The 25589-nt window shown below is 33.0% G+C and overlaps 3 protein-coding genes across 3 annotated transcripts; 1 reads left to right on the top strand and 2 right to left on the bottom strand.

Moving 5' to 3' along the window:
• Positions 1-121: 121 nt before the first annotated feature.
• LOC110682110 (elongator complex protein 4-like) lies at positions 122-3169 on the bottom strand. The gene is made up of 9 exons (XM_021858351.1): positions 2903-3169; positions 2382-2608; positions 2221-2293; positions 1842-1995; positions 1587-1662; positions 1329-1488; positions 1149-1240; positions 651-930; positions 122-555 (listed from the first exon to the last, which is right to left on the bottom strand). The coding sequence occupies exons 1-8, from the start codon at positions 3039-3041 to the stop codon at positions 763-765; spliced, it is 1089 nt and encodes a 362-aa protein (XP_021714043.1). The 5' UTR covers positions 3042-3169; the 3' UTR covers positions 122-555; positions 651-762.
• An 8501-nt stretch (positions 3170-11670) lies between these two features.
• On the top strand, positions 11671-13864 carry LOC110682108 (dof zinc finger protein DOF5.7-like). Its single transcript, XM_021858350.1, has one exon. The coding sequence runs from the start codon at positions 11969-11971 to the stop codon at positions 13064-13066; it is 1098 nt and encodes a 365-aa protein (XP_021714042.1). The 5' UTR covers positions 11671-11968; the 3' UTR covers positions 13067-13864.
• Positions 13865-18518: 4654 nt separating this feature from the next.
• On the bottom strand, positions 18519-25088 carry LOC110682107 (kinesin-like protein KIN-14R). Its single transcript, XM_021858349.1, has 19 exons — positions 24595-25088; positions 23562-23860; positions 23294-23465; positions 23129-23196; positions 22858-23041; positions 22327-22436; positions 22130-22229; positions 21969-22055; positions 21666-21842; positions 21267-21540; positions 20782-20943; positions 20414-20629; positions 20291-20328; positions 20037-20200; positions 19691-19942; positions 19541-19603; positions 19386-19460; positions 19224-19289; positions 18519-19133 (listed from the first exon to the last, which is right to left on the bottom strand). Exons 1-19 carry the CDS (start codon positions 24851-24853, stop codon positions 18669-18671), a joined length of 3231 nt encoding a protein of 1076 aa, XP_021714041.1. The 5' UTR covers positions 24854-25088; the 3' UTR covers positions 18519-18668.
• Between the last annotated feature and the right edge of the window lie 501 nt (positions 25089-25589).

Here is a 25589-nt window from a genome sequence, read left to right as displayed (position 1 = left end):
ATGTAATGCATTACCTACTGCTGCATACGCATCACAGCAGCACACGAAATACAAGCACTTGTAGCATGGCAAGCGTGCAAAACTCACGGTGCTTGGGCATTTGGGCTTACATACTCTTCCCTTTACAAGAACCACTATGCTATAGAACCAGCAAAATTACCGTGTTCAAAATTTCAAACACAGGGAAAACAGTGACATTTTCATAATACAATGAACATAGTTTCTTCTCATTTCTTAACAGCTACTCCGTACTAAACATTTACACATGGCCCAAGATATCATTGTCAAAAATGCCGATGGACATTGAGTATTTGGGCACACCTGTGTCCAAGAGACAGGAAGTGGGCTGTCAATCGTCCTCCTCGACTGTGGATGTCATTTCCATATCTAATAATGACAGTGCTTGGAGTTGACATCACTACGGGATTAAGATACCCAGTTAACATCAACAAACACTGAACATTTGTTAATGTACCATGCCATATGACTTTTCTAATCGTATCTCAACCTCAACATTCAGGCTCCTCCACTCCTGCGCTATGCACTTGTGTTATGCTGTTATCAGCATTAGAATGAAAGAGTTAGCATCATACTCATGTATCATAAATCTGAAATACAAAAAGATATAAATGCCATCTTATCACTCTTACCATTGCGTAAAGTGTAACAGTAAGCTGCATAGGTTATGATTTAAAGGCCCATTAATGCCCGACATTGACAGCGCGAGATAAATTCCAAAACTTTGTGGATCAAATAGAAAGTCTAGAAGTCAAGAGACCCTTGTTTAGTGGATGAAGAACAACTACTAGATGTGCCATATGATGCTCCACTTGAACCATCAATGGGAGCTTGATTTAGACATTCTAAAATCAACGATCTACGCTTATGAAGCTTGATTGAAAATGTTGAAGCCTCTAAAACCAAAGGTACCTGCTTTGTGGCATCCAACAAAGGAACTAAAAGTTAAGATATAATCCTTCTCTTATAACAAGATAAACTGAAATTGAGAAACAAATTGCATACTGGTTACCAAAAAAAGAAAATACACGCACAAAAGCCCACTCTAACCCACAGGGTTGACAAAACCAAGCAAGCTCGATTAGTAAAAAGAAAGCCCAAGACAAGGAGGATCTCAAATAATCAAATACCTGGGTGTTGAACCGGGCCACTTTGTGAATGCTGAGGAAACCAACCATTTCTTGATATCCAGTAAGCAGTTGTGCTAACTCCTTGTCCTCATCTGATGAGAGCATAGAATATGAATTACTTTGATATTTAAAAAATAACCATGATCTTCCAACATAAACAGCTATAGTCTATTGACATGCCTGGAATAGCTTTGACTGAGAGCAGGGTATCAGCCAAATGCTGCCATCTCTTAGAGAAGGATGACGACAGAAGGGAATGTGGAAAGGTAATAATGGCAACTGAATTTGATGCCTTAACCATGACTTTCAAAGACTTAATAAAAGCAAGCATATCCCAGTCCTGAAACATTAAAAGCAGAAAATTCCCAACATTTAAATGATTGGAAAAATGAACAGAAATATTTAGTATTGCAACAAAGGGCATAAAAGAATTACTACCTTGTCAAAGTATCCACACTGGGGAGCACACAATGACTGAATAGCAATGCGGCCACCACAAGGAACGGTATTACCACTTCAGCAAATAAGAGAAGAGTAACGTCAAGAGAAAGAAATGTAGTTGATCAAGTAGCTTACAAGATCCCATATCAGAAGCAAAAATTCAGTATTTGAGAAGCAAAAGAGATGTCACAAAGAACCTACACAAAAGCAGGATTGCCTCCCCTAATCCTTTATATCATCAAAAGGGCATACCTAGAGTTTTGAGATAAAAACGTAGAGCAACGCTGATGAAGTGTGTCCAGAGTCAGATCTTGAGTGCTCACACAATCAATGTGCTTTCCTCCAAAATGTTCCCTCCCCAAAGGTTTACGCAAATCAAAATTGTTGCAGTACTCAATTTTGGAATCTGCAAAGCCAACCAAATAAGTTTCATCACTTTTCTTTTATTAAAAACCAATCAAAGTTTATGCTATTCAAAGTTATTTAAAGATTGAAAAGGCCATTTTCCTATACTTTCCACTTTGCTCTAAGATTTCACAAATTGCAAGTTACAAGATATCCAATGTCCTAACAACCAACAGCATAAGATCATGAGATATCATTAGCAGGGATGAAAACCAATCCACATTACCTCTAATATCGTGACCGGGTTGATTTTCCCTCGCATATTTCTTGTACTGCCAAGCAATTCTCAAATCCTTATCCTACAATTATAAACAATCAAACCACACAGTAAGTGGGTGATTCCATTAAAAATACACTCCACAATCCATACAATGATAACCCTTATACCTGTTCAGTACTGTGATCACGAGGCTTGTCATCTTTAGGGGACATTGGATTAGGCAAAGTACCCAAAAACCCTTTCGGGTCCTTCGCCGGACTCGCATATAAAAGAGGTTGATTATGAATTAATCCTTGCGCCATAAAATTCCTCAACAATAACATATGATGAGGTGCTTCTGGATCCTCCATTACCATAACTAAACTCCCCAAACTGAACCCACCTCCCAAAATCCCTGATTTTAAAAGAGAGGTCACAAAATTCCATCATAAACTAGACAAAATCACAACTTCAATAACACCCATAAACATAGAAAGGAAATTAATTCCAGAAAACTAGGTTCTAACAAAATCCTAATTAAACATCACTTGGTGATTATTTACCAAATTAAAGCTTAATTCAATAAATTCACATACCCAAATAAAATCCCCACCTCCAGAAAACCCTAAACATTTCATAGATTTACCAATAATTAGCACATCAATAATTACCAAAAAATCAAGGAACACCCAGCAATTAGTAAGCTTACTGTCAAGGTCAGGTATGCCGGAGGAAAGGAAAACGACGCCGTTAGGACCGGGCTTAAGACCCGGAACTTGGGAAGCAGGACCAGCCAATAGATTGCGAGAGAAGCTGCTGGTTCGAGCCTTGGGTGTATTGGTAGCCATGATTACTCACCTAAGGAAAAAATTATCAGGAACTAGGGTTTAGCGCAGAAAAATTAATTTGGGCGTCAATTAAACATTTTGAACAAGAATTATACCAGAATTAATCAACTAGGACTCTACGAGTACAATTCAAACAAACATTTTTATTTTTGAGCAAGAATCATACCAGAATTCGGAAGAGCCCTAATTTTTGTTGGACTGGGCCATGTTGCCGTTGAGTTTGCTAAAGCTTTGGGCTTGATGGTCCGAGATGAAGATTTGGGCCGCCTTGGTTCTGATTCGTTTCTAGTTACCAGACCCACAATAACTTAGTAGTTTTTTTTTTTTTTTTTTTTTTTTTTTTTTTTTGCCAAGTTCAAATACAGTTTGGTCAAAACTTGGTTGACTCAAATTAAAAAAGACTACAGTCTCAAAATGTTAAAGTGAACTAAACTTTTAAGTGATTTTCTGATCCAATTGAACCCATTCTAAAACATTCAAAATTCAACGAGCTCCAAGTGAGCTTAAATGCATAGGCTCAATATTGAGCTCGCCCATTTTGGACTATATATACTACGTATATATCTATGCCAATGTACAAATTTATTCTTTAGAGGCGTGAAAATAGTATTGAAAATTTTAATTTTTATGACTTCATAAACTACTTTTATTTACATTACTCTGTATTATTTTATAAGAAGTATATTTTTTTTTGGATGATCATCAACTGATGCAAGCAGCCTTATTAATGATGATATGCCACTCCCTGATTCCCTCTGTATGGGATGAAGTCCGTGAAGGATTCCAAATAATTTTATTTTTGCACTTTAACCTTATGCATCATTTATTTTATTAGTGGTATTGATTTTGGGTTTACTTCCTGTAAACACAGTAATTAAAATTAATAATTTGTTTATGTATTAAAAAATACAGTACTTTACAAAATACAAAAAATGAAGAAAGGTTAATCCCCGTACAATTTGGAAGAAGTATGTCTGATAAAAATGTAGGGTTCAGGGCAGACAACAAAAGTTAATATTCCAAATTGAAGTTTTGGACATTGGCTTCATCCTGATTTGATAGTGATGCTACATTACTCTATTCACTTTCTCTTCTAGTACGTTTGTTGGTCCAAATTAAACTACGAGTAAATTATTAATTACAAGTAAAATTTATAAACATTGTGTTTTGGGCCTGTAGCTTATTATATGGTGGAATGGAGGTGCTAGCTAAATTATTGTTGGGGATAAAATTCCAAACTATGAGTTACGGTGTTACGGAGTACTTGTCTTAACAAGTATTTATATATGCAAAATGTATTTCAAACGCCAAATTTTGCTCTAAGAGTTACTCCCTCCTTTTTAAATACTTGCTCCATTTCTTTTGGACACACATGTCGATGTTAATCTTTAATCACTAATATCTTTAATTATCAATAAGTATATATTCTAACAATTGAAAATTAATAATCTATTCATTGAGATGATTCCAACAAGTACCCACAAAACTATATTTTTTTTTATGTATAAATCACAAACATTAGTCAAAGTATAACAAATGAATAGTGCAAAAAATAGAAATGGAACAAGTATTTAAAAACGGAGGGAGTACTTTGTACAATACAAATAATTACTTGTAACAATAAAGTGATATGATCCTCTATTGATTAATTAAAAAAAAGTATGTAAAGATTAATCAACAACTAACATGAGAATAAAATTCAAATATTAATTAATCTACTTATACTAATTAATTAAGTATTACGTGATAAAATATGGTTTTGAAATGCATTAAAAAAAAAAAAAAAAGAGAGAGAGAGAGAGAGATCAATCAAATCTATGTTATAGAGTGCGAAATATTGTTTTGAAATGCGTTACAATAAAGATATGAGATCAATCAAATCTATTTTTGTAAAATTTAACAACTTTAATTTGCATACATATTTAAGGTGTGTTTTATTCACTTGTATTTTATTTAACAAAACTTAGGGTATGTTCTATTCCGTTGAAATTCAGTTCAGTTCAGTTCAGTTCAGCTCTTAATTTATGTCTAATGATATTGCTAATGATATAAAGCCAAATTTCATTCTTTTAAGCTCTTATTACAACGACAACATCAACAAAAACAACAACAACAACAACAACAACAATAATAATAATAATAATAATAATAATAATAATAATAATAATAATAATAACAATAATAATTGAAATAATAATACTAATAATAATAATCAATAAATAATAATAATAATCATCAATAAATAATAATAATAATAAATAGTATATGTGTTTAAAATGTTTAGAGGGTTCAAGTTTTTAATATATTTTCCATACATTTTATAATATATTTTCCATACATTTTATAATTATAATTATATAGTATATTTTTCGTAAATATTTTAATATGTACATTTGTATATACACATATGTATAGTAATAAATAATCAATAAATAATCAAAGATCACTAATCCGTAGTTAAAAATCACTAATTAATAAGTTCAGTTCAGTTCACCTGAGTTCAGTCAATCGGAACAAGCCCTTATTAGAACTTATAATAACTTATTTTAGCCATGAAAGTAACCTAACCGGCCCTTATTAACTCTTATCTAAACCTATATATTTTCATAAACCACATATCTTATCAAAATTTATTTTTCCTAAAATAAGTGAAAATAAGTTCAATATAGGGTTAATAAGAACTACACTAGATCATGTTATTCAATTTACCCTCAAATTAAACAATGTTCAGATAAGTTCATGTCAATTAACTATACATAATTAGTGATAGTTAAACTGATCATTATTTAATAAGGTGAATTAAACGCAATCTTTTATGTATTATTACTCCGTAGTCCATAAGTACGAAAATGCATGTATGTAACAAACGTGTAGTGTATATGGGATACACACACAACTACACAAGGAAGGCAAGTAAAGAGCACATATAGCATGTATGATACAGTATAAGACAAGGTAGATGTCAACGGTGATAGATACCGGTGTAAACAAGTAACCTCCATCCTTAATCTATGTGGTTTGTTAATATACAAGTAGTATGTAATAATAATGTTTTGTTTTGTAATCTTACCTACGGTTTCTTCTGCTGTTTTCGGTTTCACGGGAATCCGGCCACCCCCCCCCCCCTCACGAGCTCCATTCTCTCTCTTATATACGGTATTAACAATAACATAATTATTCAACAGTTGCCTAAAATTCATAACTACATATTATTATATTATAATATTAATATTATAAATTTAGTTAATAGTTTAATTTGATGAATACAATCTAAAGGGTGATCTTAGCTGTTTCTGTAGTGCTACTTGGTTTTTTTGTTTGTCATCAACTCTCAAGTGTTACTCTCAACGTCTTTGAGAATCATCTAGTTATATAATATTGACCTTATCCCCTCTTTCTTCTAATTGCTGATTTAATTTTTGTTATAAATGTCATATGACTCTTACATAAATCATCAATTGAATAGTGTTGTCGAGATATAATTAAATGACAACTTTGTCATTTCAAAAACAAATTCACTGTGTTAATTAAAAATCAAGACACAAAAGCACCACACCAATTTATCTATATTAAATTACTATGAAACTAAATTAAATCAATTGTGATACTGAACATACGACCTTACGTAGCTAGGCACAAGTACTTATGCGGTGGAGAATATGGTGGCAAAATTAGTTATTTTATTAATTGTAATTTACTTAAGTTTGAGAAACACAAAAGGCTAATTAATTAATTAATTAATTAATCTTATGTTGTAGAACCTTAATTTCATTAACGCTACTAAATTTGGTTAAGAACCTTTATTTAGCCACCTTATGTTATTTTTATTTAAGGAAAAGGTCAAGAATACTCCTTATGTACTTTGTTTTTGAGGCAATACTCCTTATGTACTTATGATGTCTATAAAATTGTTCTAAAAAAAAATCCCAAACGAAAAGAAAAGAAAAGAATGCAAAAGTAAACAATAATACAGAAAAATTGATAAAAACATGAAAGAATAATCTACAAAATCTTGTTAGTACGTACAAGAAGAAAAGTAAAACAGATGAAGCATTTAATCCAAGTAGCAGGTAAATAAATTACAGTAATTAAAGAGTACGTATGTAAGATAAGTAAGTGAAATAAGTGTAATTTGACTGAGGAGACAAAGTAGTTAATTAACGGTCTCAGTGCTTCGAGCACTGTAAATTGCAGCTTCAATTAATCAAAATCCCTCCATTTATGATCAATGGAGAAATAATAATGTTGCATTTATTCACCTTTTAGTTTTTCTAGAGATTTTTACCCCATTTTTCGTGGTCAAGTGTCTGCATGCATGTTTTACCCCCCCCCCCCTCTTGTCCCTCAGTAGTCAAAGATTGTCCATCATAGTTGAATCAAAGATTGTTGATAATTATCATTATTTACTCCTATTACTCTCTCCATCCCTAAAAGAACAATTATTTTGGTCAAAATTTTCATTCCATTTGCATTAAAATACCCTCCAATTTGCTATAATATTTGTGTAAAATTAGCTTCCTAATGTAAATTTTGTTTTTTCCAAATATTTTTACTCCCTCCGTCCCCTTTTGACAGTCCCTTGTGAATTTTTTTCACTGGAATTAATAAACACAAATAACAATAGTTAAAGTACATTGAAAAAGTAAATTGACATTTGATATGCAAAAAAGTAGAGAGAGAAAGTAATAAAAGTACATGAAAAAACAAAATTTATATGGGAAATTTAAATTTGCACAAGTATTGTTGCAAATTGGAGGGAATTTTGGTAAAAAATTTAATATTAATGGTTGTTGGAAAGAGCAAATGGGATGAACATTTTGGGACTAAAATTTGCCCATAAGGGACTATCAAAAGGGGACGGAAAGAGTATTATTTTTTCTCTCTACTTTTTTTTTACAAATCTCATATAAATTTACGTTTTCAAGGTACTTTATTAGCCTTCCCATACATTTATACTTCCCACTTAAGTTTCTTAATATTAGTAAAAATTGCCCAAAAAGGTCATTCTTCTAGGAACGAATGGATCAGAGTAGCATCAATAATAGTAATCATATCATAATACTACTTTTAAATTTAGGCCCTATTCTTTTGAGCTATTTTGCTTTGCTTTGTCCTGCTCAACTCTGCTGAAATCTACTCTTTGACAAGCTATATACTCTACTTAAATTTATTCTGCTTCCTTGTAGTGCATTGGAAGCCCTACTCTATTCTACTCTGCTAAAATCTGCTCGCTAACTCTAATTCTGCTAATCTCAAAAGATCATGGCCTTAGTTAAGTGAGCTAAAGCAGTCGATTGAAATATTATTTGAATGTATTTTTTCTAGCTTAGATACCATTCATGAAATAATACAATACAATGTTGTACACCTTGTACAATTGTTCTAGTAGTGAAGTGAAATTGCAAAATGCACGTTATTATACAACTACAATTGAGAACCAAGGTTGGCCTAGTGATTTGAGATCCTTCTATAGAAAGGGTTCAATTCTCATTAAGTGGGATAGATTGCTAATTTAGCCTCTATGTACTCCCTCCGTTTTTAAATACTTGCTCCACTTTTCTTTTCTAGACGTTTTTAAATACTTGCTCCATTTCCTTTTTTGAAAAGATTTTATAATATTTAATTCATTTATCACATTTAGTGGTTCCAATATAATACTCTATCTCCTCCGCGCATGGAGAAATGAAGCAAATATTTAAAAACGGAGAGAGTACTGTTTTACTTGTAAAAGAATTATCCTCACCTTTGAAAAAAAGTACGGCACAAATAATTCCTCCAATACAAATAGAATGGTGCAATTTTAGGAGAGAGAGAAGAGACAAAAGATAGAGGTGGGGCTTTAAGTAAGGTAGCTGGGGTATGTGAGGCGGAGTTAAAATTGACAGTTCATCATAAGTTAATTAGACCAATGCTGACAGTGGCGTGGGCAGTCAGTCCAATCCCTCATTTTCACTCGATCTATTATCTATTCTAAATGCTACCTATTGTATAATCTAATTACATACTGATACTATCACCTAGCTCACTGCCATTGCTACGAGTACCATATAACATCTCCATCATCCTACATATCTGCATTACGGCCGGAGTACTATACAGTATTCAACTTCGTTGTTTATCGATCCCAACTTCAGATTACTCGTATACGATGAATAAGAAACCTATCGTTGAATCCTCATTTGAATACGGAGTACTCGTAATATATAGTTTCATTTTTATGTCGTTTAAAACTTGTTTTGGTGCATATCAATTTCATTTCCTAATTAAGGGTCTGTTCTGATTGACTAAACTTAGCTGAACTGAACTGAGCTTATTAATTAGTGATTTTTAACTACGGATTAGTGATATTTGATTATTTATTACTATACATATGTGTATATACAAATGTACATATTATTATTAATATTATTATTATTAATTATTATTATTATTATTATTATTTATTGATTATTATTATTATTATTATTATTTATTGATGATTATTATTATTATTATTTATTGATTATTATTATTAGTATTATTATTGTTATTATTATTATTATTATTTATTGATGATTATTATTATTATTATTATTTATTACTTTTTGATTATTATTATTATTGTTATTATTATTATTAATAATATTATTATTGTTATTGTTATTATTATTATTATTGTTGTTGTTGTTGTTGTTGTCGTCGTCGTCGTTGTAATAAGAGCTTAAAAGAATGAAATTTGGCTTTATATCATTAGCAATATCATTAGACGTAAATTAAGAGCTGAGCTGAATTGAACTGAGCTGAACTGCGCTGAACTGAACTGAACTGAATTTCAACGGAAGAGAACATGCCCTAAGTTTATGTATTAATAAAATCAATACTCAAAGACATGTCGTTGTGCATTTTTTTGAATCTATGCTTGTGCTCTCACTTGTTAATTAATCATTAATCAATTTATTATGGACACGAATTTTAATTTTGCAAAAGGCGACTCATATATAAGGGTATGTTCCGATTTACGATTAAACTGAATTGAATTGATATGATTAGAGCCGAACTAAACTGAAATTAAGCTGAACAAAACAGGCCAAATTACAGGATGAGGTCCAATGGGGGAGTTTTATATTATAAAAATATAGTTAATGGGATATATTTTAAGGGTAATGCTATTCATGTATCCACATTAGTATGATACTGTCCGCTTTACGCTTAACCTACACAGATTTTTTTTGGGCATCTTTTCAAAATGCCTCATACTATTTGGAGTGTGCTTCAACTTATAAGGAGCTTATTAATTCCTTAATCTTTCCATGTGGGACTTAGGATGAACAATAGTGTTTAGAGAGTCACAAGCACGAGTAATAAGAATTGATCTCAAGATCACCAAGACCGGAAGGGAAGCTTTAACCACTTGAGCTAATCCTCTCTCTCAAAAATAATACGAAGTAATAATAATAATAATAATAATAATAATAATAATAATAATAATAATAATAATAATAATAATAATAATAATAATAATAATAATAATAATAATAATAATAATAATAATAATAATAATAATAATAATAATGTTATACATAGCCCTTAGGGCTACATATAAGCATTAAATTTACACTTGAAAATCGTAAAAAGTTAAGAAATCATTAAAATATAAACACTAATAATATTGATTTACGCGTGTTTTTGTCATAAATTCCTAATTTTATGGAATAATTGGATCATTATCTTTAATAAATTGTACCATTCTAATGCATACTATAAAGATTGAATGTGTCAAAACAAAAATAATAATAATAATAAATAAAGACTGAAAAATCGGGAGAAAAACAATCAGAGATGATTTTTTAAGAGTTTAAGTATGCGCTACTAGCAAGTCATTATTTCAAAAGAAGAAAAAAAAAAACATTAATGTTGAAGGATCCTTACCTTAGCTTCACATAGAAGACCCCTTTTAAAGCATAAAATAATTTTTGAAAAATATTGGTCATGACTAAATTTGATACTCATATTAATTAGGATCTCTATGTAAGATCTGATGGATTTTAAGTACTTTTAAAATTTATTACAATTGTTGTTAATTTATTATCTTTGCAAGAATTAATTAACAAACTTATTAACCTTAACACATTCTTTATTTTTTTTAAAACTTAATACGTACCATACGGTGATCGATAGTAGTGATTAATTAGGATCTCATACGTTGAAATTCAGTTATGTTCAGTTCACTTCAATTCAGTTCAGTTCACTTCAATTCAGTTCAGTTCCTAATTTCCTTCTCTTATAAAATATTCATTTCTTGATTAATTAGGATCTCATACGTTGAAATTCAATTCAGTTCAGTTAAGCTCCTAATTTCCTTCTCTTATAAAATATTCATTTCAGTTCAATTCAATTCAGCTTAGTTCAGTTCAACTGAGTTCAGTCAATGAAAACAGGCCCTAAAATACCCTTTAATTTTCCTAAACTAATTAGACATTGCTCTATTATTTCAAGGTTATTATTTTCCACTACCTAAAACAAATTGAAAATTGTGTAAACTAAGATAAGCTAAGGCAATGACAAATGCATCCTAAATTAAACAAACAAACCCAAAATTTCAACTTTTCAAGTAAGAAGCTTAGAATAAAAAGGTATTGTCACATTACAAACTAATTAAGGTAGATCACATTTGTCATAAATTAGTTTTTGTCTCTTGTACATACTACAATCTCCTCCACCATGGTATACTAGCTTTCATATTAATTGGCTATATATATCCCAAACCCCTTTTCTAGCAACCTCTACTTTCTCTCTCTACCCCATAAAACCTCACCTCATTTAGTCATTTCTCCTCCTTCAACCCCTCACTCCTTGATGAATTTCACAAGTTCACCCACTTTCACCCCTTAACACCCCATTTTTACAACCTATAAATCACATCCACCTCATTTTACACCCACCAAACAATGATGTCATCGGAGAACATCCCTCCGGTGGCACACCCTTCAGATCACAACAACAACGCCGGCACCGCGAACGCCCGAAAACAAACATCTCAAAAACCCCCAGAACAACCACTTGCTCTCAAGTGCCCTCGTTGTGATTCCGCCAACACAAAATTCTGCTACTACAACAATTACAGCCTAACACAACCTAGACACTTTTGTAAGACTTGTAGAAGGTACTGGACTAAAGGTGGGGCCCTCCGTAACGTCCCCATCGGAGGCGGTTGCCGTAAAACCAAAAAACACAAACCCTCTAACTCATGTCCACCCTCATCTATATCCAATTCCTCACGCTTCGATCTGTCGGCGGGGCCAGGAAGTTCCGAGTTTAAGTTCCTGGCCCCGCCAACAGTGGCCCCTGCCATGGAGTTTCAGCTGGGTGGGCTCTCCCTCCCTAGGCTCCACCCAGCTACGGCGGGGGTCTACACCCAGTTTATCGCCAGTTCCGGGGCCCACCACCCGCCTGTGGGCCTCGGTACTGGAGGGTGTTTTAGTTTGGACTTGTTGGGTATAAGTGGTAACAATAACTACCCAACAATTCCAAACTCAGGAAACTCCTCTTCCTCCTCCTCGTCCTCGTTATCTCTCGCTGGCGGCGGCGGTGTGGGTGATCAATCCATTTCTATCTCCTCAATCGAGTCGCTAAGCTCGATTAATCAAGAGATGCACTGGAAGCTACAACAACAAAGACTCGCCATGATCTATGGACAACCAACAGTTGATAGTCAAATCGACGAAAACAGCAACAACAACAATCATCAAGATAAAGGGCTATCTATAGGAGGAGGAGGTATTAGTTTGTTCAAGAGTTTAGATACCACCAGCAGAAATAACAATAATAATAAAATTGATGTGGGTGGTCCTACTGAATGGTTATTTGATCAACTTCAAACAAATTCTAGTGCTAATTACGCTGATAATCACAACACTAATAATAACAATAATTCAAATGTGGGTGTTACGACTACAAATTGGAACAATAATGAAGATTATTTTAACGGTGTTTGGACGACGGCGGAGTTGCATCATCACCATCATCAGTTTAACGGACTGCAGTAGATGATTGTAGAAAGAGAAGCAAGAAGAGAGTATGGTGGCTGGTAAGAGGTCAGCAAAGATGTCATTAAATTAATTAATTAATTAATTATATGTAGTTTAAATGATGAGGTTAGATTAATTAATTTTAAGAGTAGTTTGTTTTAAAGTTTAATTAATTAGTACTATAAGTACTTGTAAGTAAAAAAAAAAAAAGGTAACCTTTTGTAAGACTGTTGAATTATGCTGGTAAAATGAGAAATCAATGTTACAGAATTTTTATTTTGTGTTATTTCCCCTTTTACTGACTTTTGATTTTTATTTTAATTTTTTTGGTATAGAATTGCTTGGGATTTGGGATAAAACTAGTAACTGTTTAAGAACTTGGCTTTTTCCATGGATTAATAGGAAATGAGGGAAGAAACTGATCCTGAATTCCTGTTTTTATGTTTTAGAATTATTTTTATAAAAAATGCTCTTTTTGTTAGATTGTGACATAACAAAAATTACTTGCAAAGATTCTCTATTACCTTTTCATAAAAAAGGTGTTAAGTATTCCATCAAAAAAAAAAAAAAAAATTGTAATTGTATGTGATCTTGCTCTTTTCTTGTGATTCTCTATTACCTTTTTGTTAGATTGTAATATGTTTATTTTTAAGGCACTCTTGTTCTCTTTTACGTGTTTTAAATTTATCATCTCAAGATATGATTTAAATTATCTTTTTCTGTAGCTAATAAAGGTGTTGATTGTCGTCTTATTAGTTTAAATTACACTATTAAAATGATACGGAGTATTCATATATGTATGTAGTCACACTATTAATACACCAGTAAAGTGTTGTATCATTAGTCACATTATTAGTTCGAATTACACTAATAACTAGACGCTATTTGTGAAACAAGAAACATGCATGAAGTAATGAATTATGCATGGTATAGTAGTGTTGGTAATTCCAAAGCTCTTTATTCTGGGATCAGTGCTAGAAGAATTGCATTGGGTTTTGTTAAAAAAAACCTCCATATCTTGTTGGTAACATAAACAATCTAGCTTGAACATCAAGCTTATTACTAGACCATATCTTAGCTAGCTTACATTAATATTTGTATTATTCTAATGTATGGTTTGTATAATGTTGCATTGAGTCAGAATTATCATCTTCTATGAAAGTAGAAAGTAGAAAGAGAAAGAAAGAAGCAGGGATGCAGGCAGTCTACAAGTAGTAAGATTCTGTAAACAGACAGCAGTCAATTAAGCAGACAACACTTCTATCACATTCACTCACCCCTTTTTTGTTATTACTACTCACCTATCTATAAATAAACTGTCATAATGCTAATGCATTGGGTTTCCCATTTATTTTAAAAAAAAAAAAAACAATGTTGGAGTTTTGTAATTAATTGTAATTTTATTGTCTCAAAAAGTGGAGGCTTCTGTTGAGTTAATTTAAGCACTGTCAACATCTGACTATTACTACTACTTGTATATCATAGCCAAGATAGTGATATTAATGATACAGAAACTATAGATTTTGATTCTAGGTCTCTAGGGTTTCTTCCCCTTTTAATGTTTTGCATTATTGATTTGCAAGAAGGGTTGTATAAAAATAACAGGGGAAGTAAATAATGTATCAAGATGTTGTTCGAATCAGATATTTTTAGGGAATAAGGATAGTTTTAAAAAATACTCGCGAAATAAAATTGTCATATTTTATGCATCATTCACAACATTTTTATATCAATTACTTTTATATACACCTGGTTTTCAGTTCACTTTTGTCAAATTCAGTGTCACTTTTGTCAAATTTAGTATCACTTTTGTCAAATTTATCAATGAAGCATAAAGAACTCTTATATATGTCACAGTAACCTTTGTGCGTTTTAGTGTAACTTTTGCGCCTTTTATAGTCACTTTATAACGGATGTTCAGTAATTTACTGAGCATCCGTTTTATTTAAAAGTTTGTGTTTTTATATTGAGGTATTATTTAATTGCTATTTTGATATAATAATGCATTGACAAAATATGGTTTGGAGATTTGTGATGGCATGATTTAGAGGGAGTAATTAATAATTTAAAATTAATATATGCGAAATATGAAGAATAAAAAGATGTTTTGGGCTTAGCTATTGCAAGGGAATCTTGGAGAATGAGCCCAAAGCATAAACAACAGCTGCATCTAATTCTGCTGATTCTGTTGTTAAATAAAAAATACTTGTATATTGAGAAAGAGATAGGAAAAAAAACAAAAGGAAAATTGAAAGAGAAAGAAAATTAAGATTAAGGCCTTTTTGCTTTTGCTTTCAACACTTCGCCTTTTGCTTTTGAATATATTTTCTAATTTCATTCTTTATTTCAAAGAATTAGAACTATACTTTAAAATGTCAACAAAATTTAGCATTTTAAATAACTAAATAAATTGAAATATAATGATCCAATCAACTTTATAATATAATGTTCTCTGTCATTTCAAATTTCAAAAAAGAACAAAAAAGTGACAATAATCTTAGTACTAACGAGTATAAAATACACTTTATTATAAGCTTTTACATGGTATATAATTTGATGTATTATCTATATTTACATGCATGCAAAAACTTTCCTAAAGAACAAATAGTCCTTTAAACTTTTTGGTAGGTTCCTCTCCTTTTTTAGATGATGTAATGTAAAATCAGCTTATTTCATTCCCATACCTTTATTTTATTTTCTCCCATAATCATAATAGGTATAATTCCAACCTTTTTATACATCACTATATCACATAAAATTAAAAATCAATAACTAAAAAAAAAAAAACAAGCAGCAAATAATGGAGTTGGCAAGTGGAAAGCCCTAACTGAAAAGGAAGGTAAGATTATGTCTTTTATGGGTTTGGAATTACTTGTGTAAGGGAACAAACAGGTTGTTGTAACGTTAAATTAATTTGAAAATTAATTAGTAAAAGGCTCTTAATGTGATGGTTTGTTGCCAAACAGCCTTTTTCACCTGGTCTCTTTACCAGCAATGTGTTAGTAGTTGCTGTAATATATGTTACAAGTATCTTACGACTTACGGTCCACTAATTTTGAACAAACCTCTAAACATAACTCACTTGGCTATAAAAAAATATAAATAAATAAGCACGCATATTTTACATTTAAATGGGACTTAGGGGCTGTTCTCATAGACTGAACTCAGTTATAAAATGAATTAGTAATGATAAATAACAAGTTATGATCACATTTTACATATAGTGGGACTCAAACTGCAAAACTATCCTACCACCAACATGTATATCACACATTTGCGTAGTGTGAGGGAGTTAGCTAGGAGTCTGCGTGCAAAACACAATCGACATACATACAACTTCCATATGCGTTCTTGTGTTACTTGTTTGATATACTTCATTCATACAATCATAAGTACGGTGCACCCGATTAATTAGTATAGCTAACACAATATTTAAACTCCCGATTAAGGATATAACATATGAATTGTTCGGAACGAAACAACAAATCACATGTGGTGAAACGTTGTGTGGCGGGTGATGAAGATCTGAAGTGGGGATAGATGGAACAAGAAGCAAGCTAAGAATTAGGGCAGAGCATGCATGATGAACGTGAAAGATTCACAACTTGAATGGAAAAAACTTTTTTAACCAGTTAGCTAGCTTAGGGATCATTCATGTGATGCATCAATCTTGATATTGTTTATATGTGATGTTACTGTCATTTTCAAAACCGTCAATCCCTAGTTCACAAAACGCAAGAAGTTCATGACATATCATATAATATATAGTTGTATGTCCCACAATTATTACATACTATAATATGATATGAACATTATATTATACAACAACAACAATAAACATTATTCAATCAATCAGAAACAAACTGAACTGTTACTCTACATTTATACTTGTTATTGTATCATATATATGGACCCACACACCTTCATTTAATTTATTTTGTACGTAGGTAAAATTTAGTTGCATAAATAAATGTAATTGAATGAAGAAGCCAAAAATTACACTTCATGATCGAACAACTAAATTCATTAAGTTCAAGCGGCTCTTTTATGATATTGCATCACAAGAATTATTACCACAGTAGTAGTATAGTACCTCTACCTTAGTAGCAATGGTATTTTTTTTTAATGTTTTTTTTTAATCATGGCTCAATAATCAATGCAAATTGATTAATGATTTTCAGAGTTTGATTATTATATTCTTCTTATATGAAGGGTTTTAACATGTATGCATGCATGGTACAACCGGTACAAGTAATTCAACAAATAACTGCCTACTTCCTCCGTTTTTTTACTTGACCTGATTCTTTTATCATGTTTGCCAATGTAAAACTTTAACGGTTAATAACTTTAATTCTCCAAAATTAAAAAATATAAAAGTTATATATTATGATAGTACTTATTGAGACGAATTCAAAATGATCCAACATAAATATATTTTTCCTTACATATTATTCACAAAACACGGTTAAAGGAGGGGCGGTGAATAGTGTAAAAGTCAAAGCGGGTCACGTAAAAAAGAACGGAGGAAGTATATTTCTAAGGAAGAAACTTATCTATCGGGCCTACATTAAGGGGATTTTAATTGTTTATGTAGTGTAACCGTGTAAGTAGTAGGAAGTATAATAGTTGTATTAGATATTCTCCTCAATCCATATTATTCTAATTTAATCATCACATTTTTCTTTTGCACCCATCTCAATTTTGTTATTATCAATTATTTTTAAGGAATTGGCTCACTGATTGTCGAATAATAAAAGCTAAATAAAATTAAAATTGTAATTTAAAGGTTTACTTGTTTTTACAAGTCTTGGAAGCTAAATAAAATACCCTGCCCTAACTCTAAAAATATATGTATTTAATCAACCACATTGTTTAATTAGAGATACTATTATTACTCATGTTATTGAACTAGAAAGGTTAGATAGCTTGTGTTAATGTATCAAATAATGTAGGACACAAACATAAAAAAATGTGTTAGCAAAGCATGGAAGAGACATAACAAAGGATGTCAGCTTCATAATTGTTAATCTAAGAGACAGTAACAAATATTTGTTGGGGAATATTTGTCATGTTGTGATTTTGTAACGACTAGCTTGTTTTTAAACGGTGGAAACGTCCACCCTCTAAACGAGAAGAATGCATACGCTCATCATATCGCTCAGAAACTTGTTTCCTTCTTTGTCACCTTCTATTCAGTTTTTTTTGAAAAGAGGAGAAACAATCAATTAATTAAATTTATTATACTATATATTTTTCGGTTTGGGTCAATTTTGGTTTGGGTTGAAATATGGTTGTATAAATTTTAGACCCGTCAAGAGTGTTGGTTAGGCTTTGAAAATTTAGGTGACCGGCTTTGGGATTAGAAATGAAAGGAGTGTGTTCGCGCAAGGATTAACTTGAACAAGCATATACACCATCTTCTGTTGTGTGATAGACTGTGAAAAGAATACTTCAAAGTGACTTAAACTAGTTAAGAGAAAAGTAAAAAAAAATCACTTAAAATAGATATGAAACACACTGAGTAGCTCAACACAAAGATTACACACTACAAAGACAACATAAGTTAGTTGCCTGATAAACTGTTAGCTATGTGCCTATTTGAGTTCTACTGTAAGAAGTATTAGTTCCATATCCTCTTCTTGGCTACTACCTTTTCTTTGGTATCTTTTTCTCTAGTAATTCTACTGTGAACAAGGGGCCTCTGAGGAGGGGCGGCTACAGGTCTCGTGGTCTTTGTGACTCGAGATATTGGCTTAGGAGGGTCAGATTTCCTGATCTTCTTATCATGGAAAGGAGCTGGAGCGGGTATTTGGTTCTCCGTCTCTCCACTTCTGAACCCTCGTTTCCTTCTGGTTTCAGTGGGAATATCGCTTCTTCTTGACATTGTAGAGCCATGACTCATCCTGTTTGATGAGTTGGAGCTTCTCAAAACAAAAGGATCAGCCTCGATCATTGTTTCATCCCGTAAAGAAGGCCTTCCTGCAACAGGAGTGGCACCTGGTACTTCAGCATGGTCCAAAGGTTGCAATACCCTTTGCTCTAATTGTCGTTCTTGATCCTTCAACTTTTGCTCAAGCTCCTTGATCTGCCAAACAAGTCAATGACAATAATTTAACAAAAATAAATAATCATGAAATTTAGACTTCTAATTAACAACCCTAGTATAGAAAGGGACCTTTTGATGAAGAGAATTAGACTTGGTATTTCTTTCATGCTCTATCTTTTGCTCCAGCTCTTTGATCTAAAATCAAGATTGAGGGGAGGATAAACGTTAGAATCAGTGGAATTGTAGACAAGTAACAAAAAACACAGTAAGTGTAATGCAACACAACCAGACCTTGTGTTGAAGAGCTAGAGAATGAACTTCATATTCATGCACTTGCTCTTTTAACTTCTTCTCAAGATCCCTTGCCTGTTTTAAAAATGATGCCACAGAGTTAGTGAACAGATAAGATAATGAGAACATACTGGCAGAGGAGACGAAAAAGATACCTGCTGTAGGGCTGCAGAATCATTAAATTGTTGTTCTCTGAGCTTGTCCTCTAACTCTTTTACCTACACAATAACCAGAAAACAGTATTGCAGAATTAATGAGGATTAGAAGTAACATATAATGAAGTAACATAATGAAGTATATCATACCTTATGTTGCAAAACAGAGCAAGTTTCTTCTCTCCCCTTCAATTTTTCTTGAAGCTGTAGAAGCTGCTTCTCCGACTGGCTGTGTGAAGTTGCCTTCAACCCTAGTTGCTCTTCAAGGTCTCTAATCTTGTCCTGCTGATTTTTATTTGTCTGGTCTTTGCTCCTAGCCTTAGATTCAATGTTTTGGAGGATCTCTTCTAGCTTTCTTATGGATTCCTCTTTGGATTTGGATTCTTGCCTCGCTTTGTCAAGCTGATGCATTGTGTTCGAGGCATAGTTGGGAACATGTCAAAGTTTCTTCAAATGGCAAAAATATTATAAAAGCACTAAAAATACAAGAGGCTACCAGCATCTTAGTCTTCTGAAGTTCACTTGTATCAATCTGCCTTCTCGCTGGGGCAAGTTCAACCCCACGGACTCGACTGGCAAAATTTAAAGAGCTCAAAGTCTCACCCAAGTCATGCTCTGATGGGCTGATTTGTACAAACATTAATGTCTTAGAATCACCTCCTGCAAATTATAAAGAGTAGAAAGCAGAATTTGAGCATTCAGAAAAATATCTATTCTTGGAAATTTAAATCAATGGAATATGATTTCTACCTAATGAATCCTGCAGCAGATGTGTGAGTTTGGAATTCCTGACACCATGGTGTAAACAAAGGTCAGATAATGAGCTCGTGCTGAGTAACAATCAAAATATACAAGATGATCAAGCATGCTAACCTGTAGGGGATGTGGCTGCTTTTGTTTGCCAAAGCAGATATCACATCTCCTAAAGCTGATAATGATCTATTGATATTTTGAGCTTCCTTCAGCCTCTCTCCCTGCACATCCGTCTTTGCAAGCCTCTCACTACCAGCCAAATCTACTAGCCAAAGCTTGCTCTTTGTGCTTTCTCCATTTATCAGATTCTTTGCTTTCACCATTATTGAAAGCATGCTGCATAAAAGAATAGATTTTTTGGGTACATAGATACAGCAAATTAACCATCCTGAAATTAGGCAGAAGAGGCAGGGTGCTACAAATACAATAAACTGAAGGCAAAACACCTGAAGACAAAAGGCATAAACAATTTACAGAATCTGACTAACCAGTGAGAACGGCTGCTATGCTCATTCACATTATTAGACCCAACAGCCCTTGCATTACTCCCAGCCCGCAGTACTTCCCACACTTGTTTTGTATTCTCCACTTTTGCTTCAACAAGTCCAGGAACGTGGTGCGAGCCTTCAGAAGCTTGCTTTATCTCTAACCTGAACACCAGGAGAGAAAAGCACAGATCAATAAGCAGTCTTTTAGGTGCAAAGAGAAACAGCAAGTTACAGAATATAAAATGACTTTGAAAAAATGAACTTGATTGCCATTGCCCATAGCCCATATGTTACACCAGGAGAGAAAAGCACAGATCAATAGGTAGTCTTTTAGGTGCAAAGAGAAACAGCAAGTTACAGAATATAAAATGACTTTGAAAAAATGAACTTGATTGCCATTGCCCATACCCCATATGTTACTATTGCTTCTAAAGGAAAAAGTGAAATGCATAGCAACAGGACACAGGAAAGGGGTCAATATTTACTTTTTAGATGTTGGCGAGGAGCCCAAGAGATCCCTGATCTGCTCATTATAGACTTCAAGCACACTAACTGATAAGTCATACGTGTAGGTATCACTCCTCTCCTTGGCAATTTTAAACAGCATCTCAAGAGTTCTATAATTCACACCACGATTTTGCTCTGTGCCCTCCATTGTAAAGGTCTTCCCAGTTCCAGTTTGACCATAAGCAAATATGCAAACATTATACCCATCCAAAACCGATGTTGCCATTGGAGAAGCATCCATGAACACATCAGCTGCATAGCAAAAACACAACTTAGTTAATCTCTTAGACGTACAGCATGAACAAGTAGCCTTCAACTCCAAGTAAGAAGTCAGTACAATAGCTGTATAGCATTAAATCAAACCCTCAACAGTGTACCTTGATCATCCTTTGGTGTGTAAACTCTGTCAAATTTGAACATCTTCTTATTTGATCCGCCATTCAAAATAGCAAGTTCTCCATCTTTGGCTCCTTCAAAATCAACTACAGTTGCATATCCAGCTGTTTGTTCCTTCTTACTGAGAGGCCGGCAACGGCAGAAGACCCTGATATTCCCTGAAATTAAGAGTGATAATCAGAATCTTCATTTTAAATTTTTATCTTGGAAAATCTGTATGGTGGTTATATCAGGATTTCTCCATTACTGAATAAGCTTCAAACTGCAATATAAAAAGCACATGCCTTTGGCCTCTTGAACTTCATTAAAAAGCTTCTTTCTCTTCTTTTGTTCTTCAATATACTTCTGTTTGAATTCCTCACACTGAGCAACTGCAGAAAAATTGAATGCAATCTCTTAACATCCACAAATAGCAAATTCTGTGTCTTTAATAATCCAAACCTACCTAGCATCTGAACTGCTGAAACCATATTGGATAACTCGGGAATTGAATCAGCAGTTTCATGTGCATCATGGGCAAGCTGAGAATGTTCTTCCTTCATATTCTGTGTAAGTTTGCAACTCATCATTTGCTTGATAAAGGCATTGCAGATGAAGCTCAATTAATCAAAAATGTGGGTGCAAAGTACTTGTATAGTATACCTTAATTTTTTCTTCTAAACCAGATATTGCTGTCATCCAGAACTTCTTATCCTGCTCATACCTGCTAGATATGGCTTTTAAACTTTCAGCCTGTTTCTCCACAGTCTGGTCTATAGACAAAAAAGAAAAAATATCAGGGAGGTAATATACAACATTTAAGCATGGCTTGGTATCTAAATTTAAAATATTTGGAGAATATACTTGACTGAATAATCACAATATCAATTCATAATTTGCCAAAACCACACAGAAAATTATCAGCAGAAGGCTCATACATAAAACTCTCATTTTTATGAAAATTTTCAGTGAGTTGACATAAAATAAGGACTTAAAACTAAGAAGCAATCTCACAATTTGTTTCAAACAAGAAAAAAGCACCGGAAGAATTACGAATCAGATACATGAAGATGCCAAAGTACTTTTTCATATATTGGACATCAGATGGCAGAAAAAATATATTAAGGTACAAATTTATAGTGTCCTGTTGTACTTAACATAATTCCATAAACAAGGGCTTTGTGAAGTTTTTACCTAGAGAATAAGACTTGAACACTCTGTTGTCAAGCTCCATTCTAACCTTTTCCAGCTGCTCGTTTGCTGCTGTCAAAGACATCCAGGCTTGATAGCATTCATCTGTTTTGCGCTGACACTGCTGACTTAATTCTTCTATCTTTTTCTCATACTTAGCTGTCGATTTAGGTCGCAAGCCCTTTTCCTGATGTGAAGTGTCATTACATGATTCAGAAGTAGCAATAAAACCTTAACATTAGAAATCGAGAACTGCACTGTGCCCATTCATTACCTGAGCTAGAACTTCTATTTCAGCTGCACAATTCTGACACCTAAATACTTCATGTTTCACCTGAGAATCTATGTCCAAGTAGAATTAAATATGATAAAATTAGAATCAGTTGCATCTTTGTGAAGTCAGATTTGGAATAACCCATAAATTCTAGGTGGAATCTACCTGCCAATTTTGGTGCTTTGCGAATGCAAATTCCACTAACTATTGGACTTCCACTAACACCTTCAAACCTTATTAGGATCATACCATCCTCCTTAACAGTGACTCTACAGTCAACTAGCCGAAGTGGCTTGTTTGCTCCAGCCACAGCAAATATATCAAAATCAGAGAGAACCTGCCAGTTTTATGACATTTAAAGCACAATTATTAGTACACTACAATGATTCAGCATAAAGAGGTCATATCAGAAAGATTTCAGGCTGAAACTTGCCTTCTCATCCTGAATCACGACATTGAATACTCTCATTCCTCGAGGCCCATAGGTATACATAATCTCAGCAAAATGAAGGTCAACAAAGTAATCCCCAGGGGGAAGATTGTTGAACTGGTAGCTAAAGTTCCCGAATCGTGCAGACTGATATACAAATGGGTAATCACCAGCCTCAATTATGCATTCATCTGTCTTTGTAACATCCCCGCCTAGATACTTATCATCTGCTGAAAATTCTACACCCGATTCTGCTTGACTTGAAGCCTCACAGCCAGCATTAACAAATGTGACAATGTCCTCTAGTTACAAAAGGCAAAGAGTCATCAGCAGATGAGTAGAAAATTCTCTAAGCCCTTAAATTATAATAATTGTCTCTATACTGTTGTTGATTGTAAAAAAATCTTTTGTTGGGTTGATATTAATTTTACAAAGGGAGAAAAAATCACTCTAGGGATATAGGGGAAAAAAACTTTTGTTGGGTTGATATTAATTCTTCATTCTAGGAATAGGAGCACAGTTTATCTCCTCCCCTCCTTCCCCTTCATCTCACCTCTCTAAATTTTTAGCAACAACAAAGTATTGAGAAATAAGTTTGAATGCTGATTTTTGTAGCATTAAACAGTATTTCCTAAAGAAAATAAAATTTCAGTTCAAAATACTTTCCTTTCAACCCAATCAGCATTACTAATCAAAGTAACTGAATCACATATACAGCTCAAATATACAAATTTGACGAAACATGTAGCATACAAATCATTCTTCTTATCCTTATTGAAATTCATTCATTTAGCTGTGTATCGCACGGGTTTAAAAGCTAGTCATGTACATTAATTACATAAATATAAACGATTTCATCAACCTTCAGACAGCATTTCCAGTAGACATTTGACTAATTCATACAGTAAATTACAAACACCCCATTTATATTTATTTATTTAATAATTTCCAAATGTGATCACTTTAAATTAAAACCCAAGGAGCTAAAAAATAACCAACAATAATAATTGGGGAAAAAAAATAGAAAAACCCTAACCTGTACAACACGATCTTGAAAACCCATTTGGAACTAATTTCGAACTCGGGTCGCAAACCATAGAATCCCCAGAAAATTCTTGAAAATCGTTCATTTGGGAATCTTTAAATTCTTCAATTAGGGTTGTTTCGACCATAACATCTTGTTGGTGAATTTCAGGTGGATCTTTCTTCTCCCAATCCAAAACCCCAGAAGATGAATTGTCCGGAATTAGGGTTTCTTCGATTCGGGTAAATTCATCGAATTTGCAGTTTTCCATGAGAGAAAAAAAAAAATCAATAAATTGCTTGAATTGTTACTCAAAAATGTTGATGAAAGTTCAAATTATGAATTTTGGAGATAAAAGGAGTAAGAAATGAGTCTTTTTTGGAGTTTCCTTTTTAGTGCGAAGGGTGTTCAAAATTTGCAATTTCGACCGTTGGAGAATGAAGATTGGCCGTTACATGGAGGTGATATAAAATAATGACAGACAAATCAATAATGAATACGTTAGCGTTTCATGGAGGTGATGTAAAATAATGACAGCCAATTCGGTATGGGCCATACAGTTTCGGTAGATTTGGCCCTTTTGATTTTTCCTCACGGCCCTACCGCAAGGCCCAAAGACACATGGAACAAGCTTGGAAGTTATTATCGGGTCGGGTGTAGGTTATTGTGTGTTGATGGATTTAGCCACTTAGTAACTTTAGGTCGGATTTGTGTGTAAGAGATTGTCAACTCTAATCAGAGCGCTACTAATCTACTATGTTAGAATTCTAAGTTAGTACGTAACATCTTTATAGATTACTTTATTATAGGTGAAAAGTGCTAATGTGATTATGACTAATCTTGTAAATTCTACATATATTGATCATGTACACATTTCATTTGAGAAGTTTATTCAAAATCTAACAAACTACACTTATCTTAGTCATTACCAAAATTGTGTTTGTTATGGTTGATGATGATCAATATGATAAAATAAGTTATAGATATTTGAGCAATTAGAGTTTCTT

Source organism: Chenopodium quinoa, unplaced genomic scaffold (genome assembly GCF_001683475.1).
Source record: "Chenopodium quinoa cultivar QQ74 unplaced genomic scaffold, ASM168347v1, whole genome shotgun sequence".
Classification (NCBI taxonomy): Eukaryota; Viridiplantae; Streptophyta; class Magnoliopsida; order Caryophyllales; family Amaranthaceae; genus Chenopodium; species Chenopodium quinoa.
The sequence above is the reverse complement of the archived record's forward strand: the minus strand, read 5'-3'. Positions and strand labels throughout refer to the sequence as shown.